The sequence below is a fragment of the Panulirus ornatus genome, chromosome 7 (genome assembly GCF_036320965.1).
Source record: "Panulirus ornatus isolate Po-2019 chromosome 7, ASM3632096v1, whole genome shotgun sequence".
NCBI lineage: Eukaryota > Metazoa > Arthropoda > Malacostraca > Decapoda > Palinuridae > Panulirus > Panulirus ornatus.
The window spans coordinates 37,603,584-37,620,598 of record NC_092230.1 but is presented as its reverse complement, the minus strand read 5'-3'; the positions used below and the strand labels follow the sequence as shown (position 1 = coordinate 37,620,598).

The 17,015-nt window shown below is 41.9% G+C and overlaps 1 protein-coding gene across 3 annotated transcripts in view; it reads left to right on the top strand.

The window, feature by feature from the left end:
• Positions 1 to 17,015, top strand: part of Invadolysin (leishmanolysin-like peptidase, invadolysin) — a 228,913-nt gene that overhangs the window by 157,551 nt on the left and 54,347 nt on the right. The window contains exons 2-3 of one of the 3 annotated variants that reach the window (XM_071663501.1): positions 2,614 to 2,714; positions 13,644 to 13,674. In XM_071663501.1, coding sequence (XP_071519602.1) covers positions 2,614 to 2,714; positions 13,644 to 13,674 — 132 coding nt within the window. Of the gene's footprint in view, positions 1 to 2,613; positions 2,715 to 13,643; positions 13,675 to 15,858; positions 16,342 to 17,015 lie in introns of those variants that run through there. The other 2 variants (XM_071663504.1, XM_071663503.1) reach the window with 2 other exon arrangements.

Here is a 17,015-nt window from a genome sequence, read left to right as displayed (position 1 = left end):
ATTTTTTCACACGTTTCTTTTCCAAGCTCACTTACTCATGATTCTCTTCTCACCGATGTTACCTCTTTTCCTAAAACCTTTACGAGTCTGTATCTATCGCCTTATATATATATATATATATATATATATATATATATATATATATATATATATATATATATATATATATATATATATGTGTGTGTGTGTGTGTGTGTGTGTTTATGGTCACCGTCGTGAAATGGGCAAAACATTGCCACAATCGAAACCATCTCGGCAAAAAGTGAAGCAGTAAGAAAAAAAAAAAGAATTAATACATTGTGTATGTGTGAGCGTGTGTGGGGTGGATCATGTAGTATATTAAAGAAGAGGATATACAAATCAGGAGGGAGGGAGGAGCGTCTTCTACTGGGTTACTGGGTTGACTCTGGCCATCAGCCAGTGAGCCGCCACACGTGTTTACATATCACTTGCCACATGTTGTCGTTTGATCTTTTAAATTCACGATTATTTCCCCTGCGCTTTTTCTTTGTAAGTTGTGTGAGGCATTTTTGTGGGGATATGTGCAACAGATGCGCTGCAGGCTAAAGGCGCCATCCTTGGACGAGGGATGGAAGGTGGAATATATGAATTTTCATTTTTGGCAGGTGGCAATGTAGCCAGAGAACCACTTCCCACCTGATGATGGAGTGTGACAGTGGAAACTCTGGTTGATAGATTGATATCTGTCTAAAACCTGGAAATGCTTTACTGATTTATTTCTTGAATTGAACAGGAATATTGCCTTCATATCATTATTTTTCAACGTAAATATTTGAATTTGAGAAACATTTCATCAGATTAATTCAAGACGAAATTTAACGACATTGTCTTAGGTAGTCAGGTACATTTGTCTTAGGTAGTCAGAGTACGTAACGGCCCGTCACAGGCAGTCACGGGAAGCTAGTACTCGTGACGGTGTTACGGGCAGCTTGTGGTGGTGACGATGTAATTGGTAGCCAGTGGTGGTGACAACCCGTTACAGGCAGCCAGTGGTCGTGACGATGTTACGGGCAACCACTGGTTGTGACGATGTTACGGGCAGCCAGTGGTCGTGACGGTGTTGCGGGCAGCCAGTGGTCGTGACGGTGTTACGGGCAGCCAGTGGTCGTGACGGTGTTACGGGCAGCCAGTGGTCGTGACGGGGTTACGGGCAGCCAGTGGTCGTGACGGTGTTACGGGCAGCCAGTGGTCATGACGGTGTTACGGGCAGCCAGTGGTTGTGACGATGTTACGGGCAGCCAGTGGCTGTGACGATGTTACGGGCAGCCAGTGGTCGTGACGGTGTTACGGGCAGCCAGTGGTTGTGACGATGTTACGGGCAGCCAGTGGCTGTGACGATGTTACGGGCAGCCAGTGGTCGTGACGGTGTTACGGGCAGCCATTGGTGATGAGGTCACGATTCGTTATAGGAACGAAGTGTCTCTCGCTAGGGACGTTGATTTAACCTGACGTTATTGACGTAATCATTGATGTAAGGTAGAATGTAATTATCTATAACGTAACTGGATATAGTCACTGATGCTAATGAGTGGTTTGGTTCTTCAGTATATTTCCTGTAAAAACCATGACTTACATACTGTCATCTTGGGTCAAGGGTATGTGAATTATTAGTCTGTTGTTGTGATGTATTTGAGGAACGTGAAATTTTCCCTCACCGGGGAAGATAAATGCCACACATCCTCGCCGGTCAGTAATTGACGAGAGGATTGAAAGCACGTCAACTCCAGCCATTGTGAGCTAAACACAGGTTGTTATGACTGGCTGCAGTTCAGTGGTCATTTCACCACAATAAAGGCCTCAGGCATCAGCCATGTATGGAGAACATTGTACTGTAAGTTAACAGGAATGATAAACTGCATGTGATATATATATATATATATATATATATATATATATATATATATATATATATATATATATATATATATTATCCCTGGGGATAGGGGAGAAAGAATACTTCCCACGTATTCCCTGCGTGTCGTAGAAGGCGACTAAAAGGGGAGGGAGCGGGGGGCTGGAAATCCTCCCCTCTCATTTTTTTTTTCTTTTTTTTCTTTTTTTTTTTAATTTTCCAAAAGAAGGAACAGAGAAGGGGGCCAGGTGAGGATATTCCCTCAGTGGCCCAGTTCTCTGTTCTTAACGCTACCTCGCTAACGCGGGAAATGGCGAATAGTTTGAAAAAAAAAAAAAAAATATATATATATATATATATATATATATATATATATATATATATATATATATATATAGAGAGAGAGAGAGAGAGAGAGAGAGAGAGAGAGAGAGAGAGAGAGAGAGAGAAATACTAGCTGTCATTTTTAAACGTTTTACTTTTCAAAATCAAAATTCTTATTTGGCATTTGTCGAATTTTTTGATAATTTGGTAAGGATGTTTAAAGGCCGTAATCTCCTAATTAATATATCTATCAAAAATCTACATGTGTTCAGCATTCATCCATACATACATCCGTCTTGACCTTATCCCAGTATGTTGGATGTTTGACCACGGGGGATGGTTGACCACGTGGGATAATGTTATTATTCCATGGTCAGAGAGTGTCGTGAGTAATGTGCTGCTGGTCTGCCCCACAGGTGATCCTGAACGTGCCGCTCGAGGCTGAACACACGGTCAGGAAGCGCAGCGTGGACCAGCCCCTCCGCATCTCCCTCTACTACGACGACTCCGTCTACGGGTTAGTATACTGGCCTCACTTTGAATATCTTTATATATATATATATATATATATATATATATATATATATATATATATATATATATATATATATATATATATACCTCTGTAATTTGAGCACTCACTCTTATCCCCTTTGCCTTTGTACAATGGCACTATGCACGCATTCCGCCAATCCTCAGGCACCTCACCGTGAGTCATACATACATTAAATAACCTTACCAACCAGTCAACAATACAGTCACCCCCTTTTTTAATAAATTCCACTGCAATACCATCCAAACCTGCTGCCTTGCCGGCTTTCATCTTCCGCAAAGCTTTTACTACCTCTTCTCTGTTTACCAAATCATTTTCCCTAACCCTCTCACTTTGCACACCACCTCGACCAAAACACCCTATATCTGCCACTCTATCATCAAACACATTCAACAAACCTTCAAAATACTCACTCCATCTCCTTCTCACATCACCACTACTTGTTATCACCTCCCCATTTGCGCCCTTCACTGAAGTTCCCATTTGCTCCCTTGTCTTACGCACTTTATTTACCTCCTTCCAGAACATCTTTTTATTCTCCCTAAAATTTAATGATACTCTCTCACCCCAACTCTCATTTGCCCTTTTTTTCACCTCTTGCACCTTTCTCTTGACCTCCTGGTAAATTATATGGGAGGGTATTGATTGAGAGGGTGAAAGCATGTACAGAGCATCAGATTGGGGAAGAGCAGTGTGGTTTCAGAAGTGGTAGAGGATGTGTGGATCAGGTGTTTGCTTTGAAGAATGTATGTGAGAAATACTTAGAAAAGCAAATGGATTTGTATGTAGCATTTATGGATCTGGAGAAGGCATATGATAGAGTTGATAGAGATGCTCTGTGGAAGGTATTAAGAATATATGGTGTGGGAGGCAAGTTGTTAGAAGCAGTGAAAAGTTTTTATCGAGGATGTAAGGCATGTGTACGTGTAGGAAGAGAGGAAAGTGATTGGTTCTCAGTGAATGTAGGTTTGCGGCAGGGGTGTGTGATGTCTCCATGGTTGTTTAATTTGTTTATGGATGGGGTTGTTAGGGAGGTAAATGCAAGAGTTTTGGAAAGAGGGGCAAGTATGAAGTCTGTTTGGGATGAGAGAGCTTGGGAAGTGAGTCAGTTGTTGTTCGCTGATGATACAGCGCTGGTGGCTGATTCATGTGAGAAACTGCAGAAGCTGGTGACTGAGTTTGGTAAAGTGTGTGAAAGAAGAAAGTTAAGAGTAAATGTGAATAAAAGCAAGGTTATTAGGTACAGTAGGGTTGAGGGTCAAGTCAATTGGGAGGTGAGTTTGAATGGAGAAAAACTGGAGGAAGTGAAGTGTTTTAGATATCTGGGAGTGGATCTGTTAGCGGATGGAACCATGGAAGCGGAAGTGGATCATAGGGTGGGGGAGGGGGCGAAAATTCTGGGAGCCTTGAAGAATGTGTGGAAGTCGAGAACATTATCTCGGAAAGCAAAAATGAGTATGTTTGAAGGAATAGTGGTTCCAACAATGTTGTATGGTTGCGAGGCGTGGGCTATGGATAGAGTTGTGCGCAGGAGGATGGATGTGCTGGAAATGAGATGTTTGAGGACAATGTGTGGTGTGAGGTGGTTTGATCGAGTAAGTAACGTAAGGGTAAGAGAGATGTGTGGAAATAAAAAGAGCGTGGTTGAGAGAGCAGAAGAGGGTGTTTTGAAATGGTTTGGGCACATGGAGAGAATGAGTGAGGAAAGATTGACCAAGAGGATATATGTGTCGGAGGTGGAGGGAACGAGGAGAAGAGGGAGACCAAATTGGAGGTGGAAAGATGGAGTGAAAAAGATTTTGTGTGATCGGGGCCTGAACATGCAGGAGGGTGAAAGGAGGGCAAGGAATAGAGTGAATTGGAGCGATGTGGTATACCGGGGTTGACGTGCTGTCAGTGGATTGAATCGGGGCATGTGAAGCGTCTGGGGTAAACCATGGAAAGCTGTGTAGGTATGTATATTTTGCGTGTGTGGACTTATGTATATACATGTGTATGGGGGTGGGTTGGGCCATTTCTTTCGTCTGTTTCCTTGCGCTACCTCGCAAACGCAGGAGACAGCGACAAAGCAAAAAAAAAAAAAAAAAAAAAAAAAAAATATATATATATATATATATATATATATATATATATATATATATATATATATATATATATATATATATAAACTATCAAACCTCATGTTATTTAGTATAGATTTCCTCTTATCATTTATTGATGTATAACAAACATCTCAGGAAACTTCCCTTCCAACCTCCAGTAAACATCTTATCTGGTCTTGTGCACTTCACCATAAACTTCCTCGTTGTTTTGATATTCTTATCGTGTCTTGGTTATTCCTCTCCATGTCCATGTTTTCAAACTTTCCAGAATAGTTTCGTGTGTTTTGCTCTCCATGGTCATGTTTCTGGATCGTCCGCGCTTCATAACAAGCTTTTTACTCCCAGTTTCTACAGCTTTAACTCAAGCTAACCTGTGGCCAGCCGGATCTGTGGGGTACAAGTTGCTCTGTCCATGGCAGATCTTGTCATCTTTCACATGACAGTCTCCAGTACAGGAGGTAACACACATGACAGTCTCCAGTACAGGAGGTAACACACATGACAATCTCCAGTACAGGAGGTAACACACATGACAGTCTCCAGTACAGGATGTAACACACATGACAGTCTCCAGTACAGGATCTAACACACATGACAGTCTCCAGTACAGGATGTAACACACATGACAGTCTCCAGTACAGGATCTAACACACATGACAGTCTCCAGTACAGGATCTAACACACATGACAGTCTCCAGTACAGGATCTAACACACATGACAGTCTCCAGTACAGGATGTAACACACGTACACCATCATCGGTGTACGGATATCAGTATACTGTTATCGGTTAATACATTTTCAGTGTGTGCAGGTCCTCTGTCATTTTCGGGAATGTCTTCCACCTTCTTACGGACTAAACAAGCAATGGATTTTCGCTTGCCTCGCGGTGTCTTGCCTACAGTGTTCAGTATATGTTGAATAATGGTCTCTCCTGGTATATGGTCGTCCACATGATGCCATATCGTTTACCCTCTCCTCCTTGCACGCTCTCTCCAACCTTCTCAAAACTCGCCTCAGGTAGTGCGAGTTCCCCCTTCCTCATGTTCTCTTCCGCGTCTTCACTTTCCTCTACCAGTTCTTCATTTTCTTCCTCTTCTCTCACCGTTAACACATCCTCATAGTGTTCCGTTGATCCGGAGGCACCATCATCTAGCTCTCCTGAACGGATTTTCTTGTATTAACCCTTTATGACGTAGACTGGATCCGTTGTCCTGTTGTATAATTCTCAGCTGTATTGAAGCACAGTATCTTAGATGCAGCTATATCATACTGTAGGGCTTTGGCCAGATGCATCCCACACTTCCTAGACTCATCTCTTAATCATTTCAGTTTGTGCTCCAGCTAATTGTATCTTAACTTGTCTTCCATTTCTCTGAATTTCATCCTAAGTCTGAATGTTTGCATTTTCGCGTTTGTGCTTTTACGTCTTCATTCCATCATACTGTAGTTTTACATTTTGATCCATGTTTTACTACTGTATTTTTTGTTTACATTTACATATTGTTACAAATTCAATACTTATTCAGGCAAGGTCGCCAGTAACATATGTTACAAATACTACTGTTCCTTGTCTTGCAAGGACGTTATAGATTTGTCAAGTGGCACAACTCAGGATAACACAATAATAAAGTTATGGGATTGAATTAAAGACCAGCATTACATTGAATCTACTTATAATGAAAGATTTCAAGTGTACAAAGATAGGCACATAAATCAAGCATGAAACATTACGTTAACATTGAAAGTAAGTTTAACATTGAACATAAGATAACATTCGTACATGACTTAACATTCCAGATAAGATTTCAAGCCAGGAGTTCTCTTTCCTCTAAGGCAGTTCTTCGATAACATTACACTGATAATTATAACGGGCTTACAGCACAACACTAGGGTAACGGGCTTATAGCACAGCAGGGCTTACAGGCTTACAACACGGCAGGACTTACAGCAGGGGACACCACCCACCTCGCTGGGCTTCAGAGAAAGGAATCAAGTCTCAGCGGGTGTTGTGGGTACCAGAAGACAAGCGTTCGCCCTTGCTGCTATAAACCTTACATTTCGATTGGCTATAGAAATATAGGGGAAGTTCTCATTGGTTGGAGGGTCCCAGAGTCTCGGCGTAGTTACACTCTCGTAAAATGCTGGGTGGACAGAAACTCCGAGCCAGCCTCTGGCATCACTCCTCGCCCTGATAAGAAATAGATACAAACACACACGTCTTCGTAACAATATAAAAAGAATGAAAGGGAAAAAGAAGAGACGAGGAAAAGGAGTTACGAATTTTGGGGGGAGTGAACAACCAGTCTTTTAAGAATTGCCAGGTCATAGGTATTGTTAAAGTCATGAGATGGTAGAGAGTTCTAGAGTTTTGAGGTATAAGGAAAGAAACATTTATCAAAACGGAGCAAACTTGAGTTGCCAGCGGCCACACATTACCTAATATATTGACTAGGCCTTAAGCCTTGGCCTGAGGTTAACACTGCAGACGCTCCCTGGTCTCGTGTAAAGCAATGTAGATATCAGTAAACATAAGGCAAGTGGTTCAGGTGAGTTGAGGTCCCCATGTATATAGTATGAGGGGCCCATGTATTCAAAACACAGCACGGGATGAGTCATTACCGTATACATGAACAGTAAAAATAAGAGTTAAGTTACCGAGACGAGGTGAGGGTTGCTTGTAGTCAGTCTCCAGACACACTTGACGGGTTGGGTGAGTACGTACAGTAGTGCAGCATGTGCACCGTCTGTGGTGTATTGCACCTTGCTGGAGAGGATGCCAGCTTTTCCAGCCCATACCTGTGGATGGACCAACAAGGGCGCTCGGCCGTGCTGTTCCTGTGGGCAGGGAGCCAAGCGGTCACCGCGGCCCAGCGTGGCTCTCCTGTGTCCCGCACACTCACAGTTTTTATGTAGAGTCTCCTGGATAGTGAGGCTAGCGGCCGGTCCAGAGCCTCACACCTAGCGTTCTTGGTGGATTGTACCCTTACTTGCCCATCTGTGGATGTCCTGGTCACTAGAACAGCTCTGTATCCCTGTCTGTGTATGTCCTGGACGCTCATGTCCTCTCCATATGGGAGAAGACGTTGTTTATCTTTTGTTTCATATAACTCTACTTGTTTTATCTCCGAGCGTTAGAGATGCTTCCTGCCCTTATCTTAGTCTGGGATAACTGCCTCGCTTCAGGCGTTACCATGTCCAAATGTCTTGAGCAAAGCTGTACTGGAAGCCACAGTGTGGGAGGAATGAGGCAACATGTCGAATCTTGGAACATTAGTTGAAGATTAGGGTCACAGACCTCATCATCATCCCCTGAGGGGCGCATTGTTGCCTCAAGCAGGAGCCCCGGAGAGATGGGGGGTAGGGGAGATAATTGTGGTGTTATCTTCTGCCACGATAATTTGCTGTGATCTTGCCCGGGGGTCCACACAACCGGTGCTGGAGTCGCACTCTGCCCTCCCCTCCATGAGAATCTCCTGGGGACGGGCTACCTCACTCACCGTCACGACACGTTCATACAATATCCTCAGGTTCCTTCACGGTGTAACATAGACTTCAGCAGCGTCACCGCTGCCGGCTGGAACAGTGTATGTATAATGATTTTTTTTTAATGAAGTAATGTAGATGGTTAGCTTCAGCTTGTATTACCATGTGCCATCCTTAACAAGACATACACACTGGATGTGGTTTTGTTTATGGAACATGATGTGGTCTGTCCTCACAGATCATAGCCAAATCGTCCATGCCATCCCTCTCGTCCACACCATCTACCGTGTACAACATGGCCTGGTACTGTCAGCCGTGTGTATCACTGGGAAGAGGATGAAGGCTGGGGTGTGTGGTGTACAGATGTTGCTGAACCTTGACACATCTTGCCTCCCGGCACACCATACGGTGGGGCAGACCTCTGGCTTGTCACGGCACAAAAGTTCTTTTCCGTGGGGGAGGCCACATGGGAAAGGTTCTCTTCCAGGAAGAGGGCGAACCTCGGAGAATCCCTGTTCTAGGAGGAGACGCCACGAAAGGTCATACTCTGGGAAGGGTCGATCATATAGAGGAGGCCGGGGGTACTGGGAAGTGTCGGCGGGAGGTTGGCTCCTGGTGGGGCAGGCAGTTCGAGGAAGTTAGGCGGGGAGGGGCTACGTCAATACAGCCGTTACATGTATCTTCCCGGCAAGTTGTAGTGAGCGCTTCCCTGCCCAGCACAGCTGTGCTTAGATACCAGGCCTCGGGCTGCTGGAGAATCCTCGAGGAGAGGGAGTATACATACCTACGACGAGGTATTGTCAAGATTTGGCAGGTCACCACCACATACCTTGTTTGGTGTAAAAGATTTGAGTATTGTTCTCAGCTGTTCCACATATATTGCATGATTGTCTGTTCTCCGTTTATCTGGGACTGATTTCAGCTTACATAGCAGGTGTTCTTTTAAATGTATCTGTTGTTCTTCCATGAATGTTTCATATATATCTCCTGACTATATTGAACAGTTCTTGCTTCCTGGTTGGGCTGTCATATATTTTTTCTCAGATTTATTTTCGGTATGTTCCATGGTATTCTGGAAGACTTAATAACTCTGTATCTCTCCTGTTGAGAGGCTTGCAGGTTAAACATCTTCTCTGTTATACCTTCAGTTTGTTGCATAGATTATCATTTACCTTTCTCTTCGTTGTAAGTTATAACATATTGTCGACGTTCCTTCAGCTTCTCATGGTAGAAGGTACGCTACCTTCGGTTTGGCTCGTGTAAAGTGCCTCTGAATTTTCTCGTTGGTGACCATATAACCCTGCAATATTCAGCTTTGCTTCTTATATATACATTATACATCCTCATCAGTAGCAAAAGTTCTCAGAACCATAACCACTCATAATTTAGCTGGATAATATCTTCTCACTTTGTGTGTAATCTACTTTCTCAGGTCTTTCACATTTCCCCGATTTCCATCACTTTCTTCCCTGGGCCATTATATACTTCCATCAGGTTTAATTCCGCCCATTTAGTAATTGCGTCTGAGTCTTTTTTGCATCAGTTCCTCGTGCAGCCATTTCTCCAACTTTGGTGTCACCAGCAGAGCTCCTGGCTAGGCTTTCCTCGACCTCCCTGTTGACGTCTGATGTCATTATTACACACTGAGGCCAACAGCGGCCCCTTGGGGCACCCCAGGGAGGACGTCTTCCTCCCCAGACATGGCTCCTTCAGCCACTTGCCCTTGCAAGATCCGGTGGTCGTCTTTGTTTTGCCAAATGTTTTTTCCTAAGTCAGGAAAAAGGTTTCCATTTTACTTCTTGCGCTCAATTTTTTTAATATATGTAGTACCGTGATTATGAGAGATGAGGTACAGAGACAGGCCGTCATCCTTAAAGTTCTCCATAGTGGAAGAAAGAGGAGTGAGGGGTGACGTAATCACAACTACATTCTGAACCCGACTGATGACGTCGAGAGTGACCAGTTCAGCGAAGGCTGTACGTAGGTACCACGCCACCACCAGACGACCCTGCATGCTGTTAGAGACGAAACTTATTGGAAAGGCTGTTAAGGAATATGGTAGTGGTAGAGGAATGGGTTAAATTGAATGGGAAAATTGTAAAAGCAGACCGGTTGCACAAGCGTAAGAAACCCAGGTTTGTCATGGTGGAGATGGTTCAGGGGTGGGGGGTTGTAAACTTCCCCTCCCCCCTAGTGCATTAATGATGTATTGTCATGCACGATACAGCATGAAAGAATTCCTTTCTATTATCCATTTTCTTGTATTTTCTGTATTCAAGTATTAGAGATCATCTTTCCATGTTGTTGTATGTTCAATGTTAGGGAAGTTACTGGAAACAGATCCACCACCACTTTGAATACTTCACATATTACGTACATTAACTTGGTATTTCAAATTCAGTACAGTATGAATAACCGTCACCAGACAACTTTTTGATAACCTTTATAGAACTATATAAAGCAAGCAGATCTCACTTTACCCACCTCAAACACTTTCCAACGTGAACTAAATTGAGATTTGATAATTAGTTCAACTGTTAGCGTCAGGTCGCTTGCACACAACCTGCAAAAAATACGGCGAGTGTTTACCGTGCCGTTAGTTTCAGTAGATCCTCAGCGCTGCTTCCTGTACTAGAGCATATAATGATATAAGATTACGTTTATCACCTTAACATACATTCATTACTAACATAATTGCTCTTAATTACAACCGATAACAGTGTGAATCTCAAGACAGTACCAGTCGCTGTACATTGTAATTACATCGCCCACCAAGATCGAAACCATTGCCGTGTGCCTGAGGCAGGATGTGCGCGGCTGCAACTGTTGCACGTGTGGCGCACAGCTGACTTGACGGGTATTACCTCGGTCCTTAGACTAGGACTGTGCCTTCAGTAACTCCTCTAGACATTCGACTGACGGAGGACGCTACCAGTTTTGATGCCATTCTTTAGTTTCCTTCCTGCGCATGAATCGGCTCTCCACTCGCACGATCCATTTGCTCTCCCATGAGATTTGATTTCACTCAGCATTCTTGTTGTGTGTATACTCTGTCGAAGGTTTCACGGAATACCAAGTATTCTGGAGTCCTTGGTGTCATACATGTGAATACAGAACTTAGTCAGATTCGTTAAACAGGATCGTTTATTTCGGAAGCCATGTTGGTGTGTGAGTAATCTGCGCTGGTTGAGGAATTTAACGATTTTATCTCAAGTTATCGTTTCTGCAACCCTACCCGGGACCGGAGTAAAGATGGTGTCACTCGAGACATTTTCTAGAGAATTACCTCTCAGGAACTCGTTCCTGGAGCACAGGAGGAGGGTCTTCCGGCACATTTGTGTGGCTTAAACCTAGGCTCCGTCGTGTGTCTTGTGCTTGTTGTACCAGAAAACATCTCAAAGGTCAGATGATCATTACGATGATTTTCAGTATAAACAATAATATTCATCAAATGTTAGTATATCTGTGATGATCTGCCACTAGTACTGACATGTTAGAAATACTTTTATCTTAAAATGCCAAAAAGATTGTTTATTAATTGATGATACGAATGATACGGATGTGAGCTAATGTGGCGGTGGTGTAGGCCAGTGATAGGTACGATGTTAATATATATATATATATATATATATATATATATATATATATATATATATATATATATATATATATATATATATATATATATATTATAATATATATATATATATATTTTTTTTTTTCCCAAAGGAAGGAACAGAGAAGGGGGCCGGGTGAGGATATTCCCTCAGAGGTCCTGTCCTCTGTTCTTAACGCTACCTCGCTGAGGCGGGAAATGGCGAATAGTATGAAAGAAAAGAAAAAGAATATATATATATATATATATATATATATATATATATATATATATATATATGTATATATATCAGACTGAATTAGGTATCGACAAACCTCTAAGGTGGATGAACAGCTGTGTTGACTGTGGAACCGACTGCGTCACGATCAGGAACGCTAACCACTTAGGTCCTTGACACGGATTCAGAGATGACGTCTCTATTTATGAAATAAGTACATGTAAAAGGAAAGGACGTGAGCAGTAAAGTTACGTAAGATAACTCCTGGGTGATTACTATTTATTAACATATTTACATATTCAATCACATTTTTACATATATTTACAGTAAGTACAACATATACATTTCAAAACTGCCTCCAGAAGGTGGTTATGTACCAAGAAAATGTCTGTAGTTGCATAGCCAACACCAAGCAGCTAAACAAATGTCAAAATAATGGCGGAGAACTTCAACAGAAGCCGTCAACATTAATGTTGATGCATGATTCCTGTTGCCTACTTAGGAAGTCGTCATATAATGGCTCAAATTCCTGGTGTTTCGGGGTTGATTCACATTCCCACGTACGTTATGATGAATTATCTGAAATTGAAAACATATCTTACGAAAGAGAGCATTCACAATTCCTGAGCTTTGGTCGCCCTTCCTTGTTGAGAGACGTCGGCTCCAGAACGACCAGGCCTCAAGGAAATCATGGTTCTGAGCCATCGGTTTAAAACACTCGAAGTATGATAGATGAATGAAAGTTAATTGTATTTTCCCCATACTTTTTCTATATGATTCTCCTCAGTAGGGCAGTTTCCCTCCTAATGCATATATTGATAATTTTCAGGAAAATATTGGCGAGAATAGCTAAAGAGGGAATTCTTACGTAGATCCTGGTCACTCGCTTTCCATATAAAATATTTAGTTTAGAATTGGTGAATAATCCTGTAAATTTTATTTACCTCATATTTGTACACATATCTCTTCAGTAGGTTTTCACCTGTTTCACGAGGTAATAATTATGTACAGATTCCAAAAAGATATAGGAGAAAATAGGTAAAGATGAAAGTTTTACAAAGTTCCTGAACGTTAGAGTCATCTGCTCAAAACATATATTCGATAAAATTATTCTACAAAGTTTATTTTTCATACATATATTTTTCTTATCAATTATCATCAATCGGTTCTTAATGCATGAACTGATGATGATAGATGATAGCTACAGTATTTTGCAGAAAATATATACATAACCAAACTGACGCAAACACTGGTTTACAAAATGCTTTCCTTTGATAGATGTTCATGAGGGTATCCACTGTACCCAGTTATCCACTTCACAGAAGCTTGTTGATCCTAATATTTTGGGTTGATATACTGTAGTCCTTATGCTCTGTTAATAGGTCCGTAATCATCACAGGTCTATTTGTATTTATTCATTCAAACGACATTGAAAGTTATGTTGGTCTAATTTCGCATTTTTGTTTTCCACAGGTTATCGCGGGAAAAATACGAGCTTATACATGTAAGTATCCTTGACCTACTTAAATGAAGTAACCCACTTCATTAGACCATGAAGATGTAGGAAAAAGTTATCGTTTTCATTATTTCAAATAGGAACGTAATCGAAAAGTATATGTAACATTTCTTTATTGATATGATTATGTGTAGAAACAAGTATAATATCCTTGTCGTTATGGTGGGTTTTCACCAATACCTAAACAGTGAAGCTGTTGAGATGTTTTAATGCACTGTATAGCGGGACTATCAGTACTGCCGATATCGATGTATTGGCGACATTCCTCTACCAGTTTCCTACCGTAACACGATTTAAATAGCAATAAAGTTCAGACGACATGTGTACAGTGTCTATTCATGTTCATGTTGTTCGTGGTGTGCATAAATTGTTTACAACCAGTGTCAGTTTAAGATAATTCGAACTCAATTACAGAACCAAGAGAAGCGTGTTCACTGTCCGGGACCATAGGCCAAAAAGTGTAGTGATGTGTGTGCGTCTGTGCGGAAAGTGCAGAGCATTTAAGGATTGGGAGTCAACTTTGTTGGCATGAAGGTTCTTGGGATATGTTGAAACGGTGTTTATAAGTGTTGCAATCCAGAGCGTAGACGTAGATTCGTATTTGTCTAGGGAGTGTTACTTATTATGGATGTAATTTTTTTTTCTTACATTGGAGGCTACTGAGTCGGACAAAAGTCCACGTCAAGGACGGGCCTTAGTGGAAATATAGAGGTTAATGAAACGGAAAAAGAAGACAAAGAAAAGTATTTACGAATTTGGGGGAGGAAGTGAAATACCTGGTTTTTAGAATGCGCCAGGTCATAGTTGTTAGGAAAGACATGAGAGGTATAGTATTAAAGGTTTGAGGTGTAGAAAAAAAAATTAATCAAAACCTCCCACCCTTGAGATGCCAACAGCCACACAATAATCATGTGAGCAGCAGCTTGTTAAGTATTGCGGGGTCTATCTGTTGGTGGGAGCACACAAGCAATAAACACTTGGGAGGAAAAGCCAAGGTAATACCTATAGAAGAGAGAAGGTGACCCGACATTTCGGCGTAGGGCAAGGGGGTAAAGTTTTGAAGTGAGCCTGGAAAAGTTTATGTCGGATCGCGTTTAATTCAACTCTCAAATTAGGATACAGAGCTAGTACCACCCCAGACATGAGAGCCGTACATACAAGGACGGATCAGTCATTTGTACAAATGGAGCAACTGTTCAGATGAAAAAAAGAAATCAACATCCAAATAGGACACCCAGTTCCTTAGAGGCAGACTTAGCTATTTTTCGTAATGTGGGGATTTCCAAGATAGAGTGGATGTTACAGTAATACCATGTATGTTTATTGAGTCAAGAAGTGGAATTACAGAGCCGTTAAAGGTGAGAAAAAACTTTTGAGTAATTTTCGATAGAGAAATGGGTAGAAACTGGATGAAGGCATTAAACTTAACCAGACTTTGTCTACCCTATTGAGATATCGTGAGTTTATTGAGGAAGTAGTATCGAGACGAGATGCAGATGAAGTGAGAGGAGAAGAATTTAAGGATGAAGAGGAATGCAGTGTTGAATCTTCAGCGTATGAGTGCATTTGGCTATTTGTGGAAGGAAATCGTTGATAAAAAAAAAAAAAAAGGCGTATGAGACAGGACAGAACCTTGAGGGACACCGCTGTTGATGGAGAAAGAAGCTGGTCCATCAGTAACCATTGAGATAGATTGGCAAGAGAAAAGGCTAGATATGAGGGAGGAAAGCCAAAAGAGGGTAGTTTAGAGATGAGACCCCGATGCCACACCGTCAAAAGCTTTAGATATGTCAAGGGCATGTACATAGGATTCCCCAAAAAGTTCAGGGATGATGACCAGACATTAGTAAGAAAAGCATATCACCAGTGGATCTTGCCTTACTGAAGCCATACTGGTGATCAGAGTGAAGACTGTGAGATTCTGTGAGATTCAAGATGTCTAAGGATATGGGAGATAAGGAGGAATTCAAAGACTGGAGCAGGACGATTGTTAATGTGTGGTGGGGTGAGTTTAAGATTGAGTTTGGGTAGGTGGGGGTGGGTTGTATTGGGTGGGTGGGGGTGGGTTGTATATTGCTTGACAGGCTATTTCAGCGTGTATGTCTTTTGTCTGTTGTTTTTGTTGGGGGTGGGGGAATCTGTTAGTAGAGTCTGCTGAAGTGTGAGGCAGGGATAAGCGTTTTATTTTTAATAGGATGATGGTGGTTAGTTATGGAGTGGTTTGGATGGGAGGGGTGTTGTGCTGTTGCTTAGAGTTTCTGTGTTGAAGTGGGATTGATTGTTGTGACCGCACTATTTTGTGGTTTGCAGTTTTGTTGTATTTGCTTTTAAGAGGGTTGAAGATCAAGGAAGTAAGATTTAATATAGAATGTAGTTGATAAACTGTTTGTAGAAGATATTACGGGACTGACACCTAGATAGTTGGTGTTTTGCTCATTGTGAGTGATTGTCCATTCATGGTGACTGGGTTCGCGTCTGTCTCGGGATGAAATAGTGATTGAAAACGTCTGGGAAAATGCAGGCATTCTGTTTTGGGTGAGCCATTGCTCCAGTTGTGTAATGAAAAGCTGCAAATTTGTTGCTGCTTCAGCGGTGACATGGTGATGTAAGGTCTGCATATGAGAGGACCTTCAATGATGTTCTGGATTGCTTGAGGTAATGGGAGGTCGTGTAGGAAGAGTCTGAAGAGGGTTGTTGAAAATATTGCACTTTAGGGAACTCCATTGTAGAGTTTTAAGTGCTTTAAATGTGAACCATTGTAGGTGACTCTGTTGTGGTGGCCGGTGATGAATTTAGATAAACATGTTTTATCATTGTTGTGGATGGTAGTCAAGTATCTTTGGTGTAAGGTTGTGTACGGAGACTGTCGAATGACACCTAGTATTGTGTGGGGTCCGTGTGTCTTAATTATGGAGTGGTTGGGTTTGAAGCCATGTTGTGTGAGAATGGGATATTTTTTTTGGTTCGTTATGAACCAGTTTTTTTTTTAGTTTTGATACTGATGATGGATGTGAAGTAGGTTGGGTGGTTTGGATGATTTTAGGATTGATATTATTTTGGCAAATTTCCAGATGTCAGGTCGGGATTTGATATTATTTGGGCAAGTTTCCAGATATTAGGAATTTTGTTGTGTTGCCAGGAGCGGGTTGAAGATACCTGAAAGTGCTTGGACTGCAAATGGGCCAAAGTGTTTTTGAGAAGGACTTGGGATTCGAACTCATCCCTAACTTGTCATCATAGACCCATATTGGGAGAATAGTTAAGGGGACAGACTGTCTGCCAGCAAATATTAGAATAGCATTCAAGTCTGTTGGGGATGAGAGAGCTTG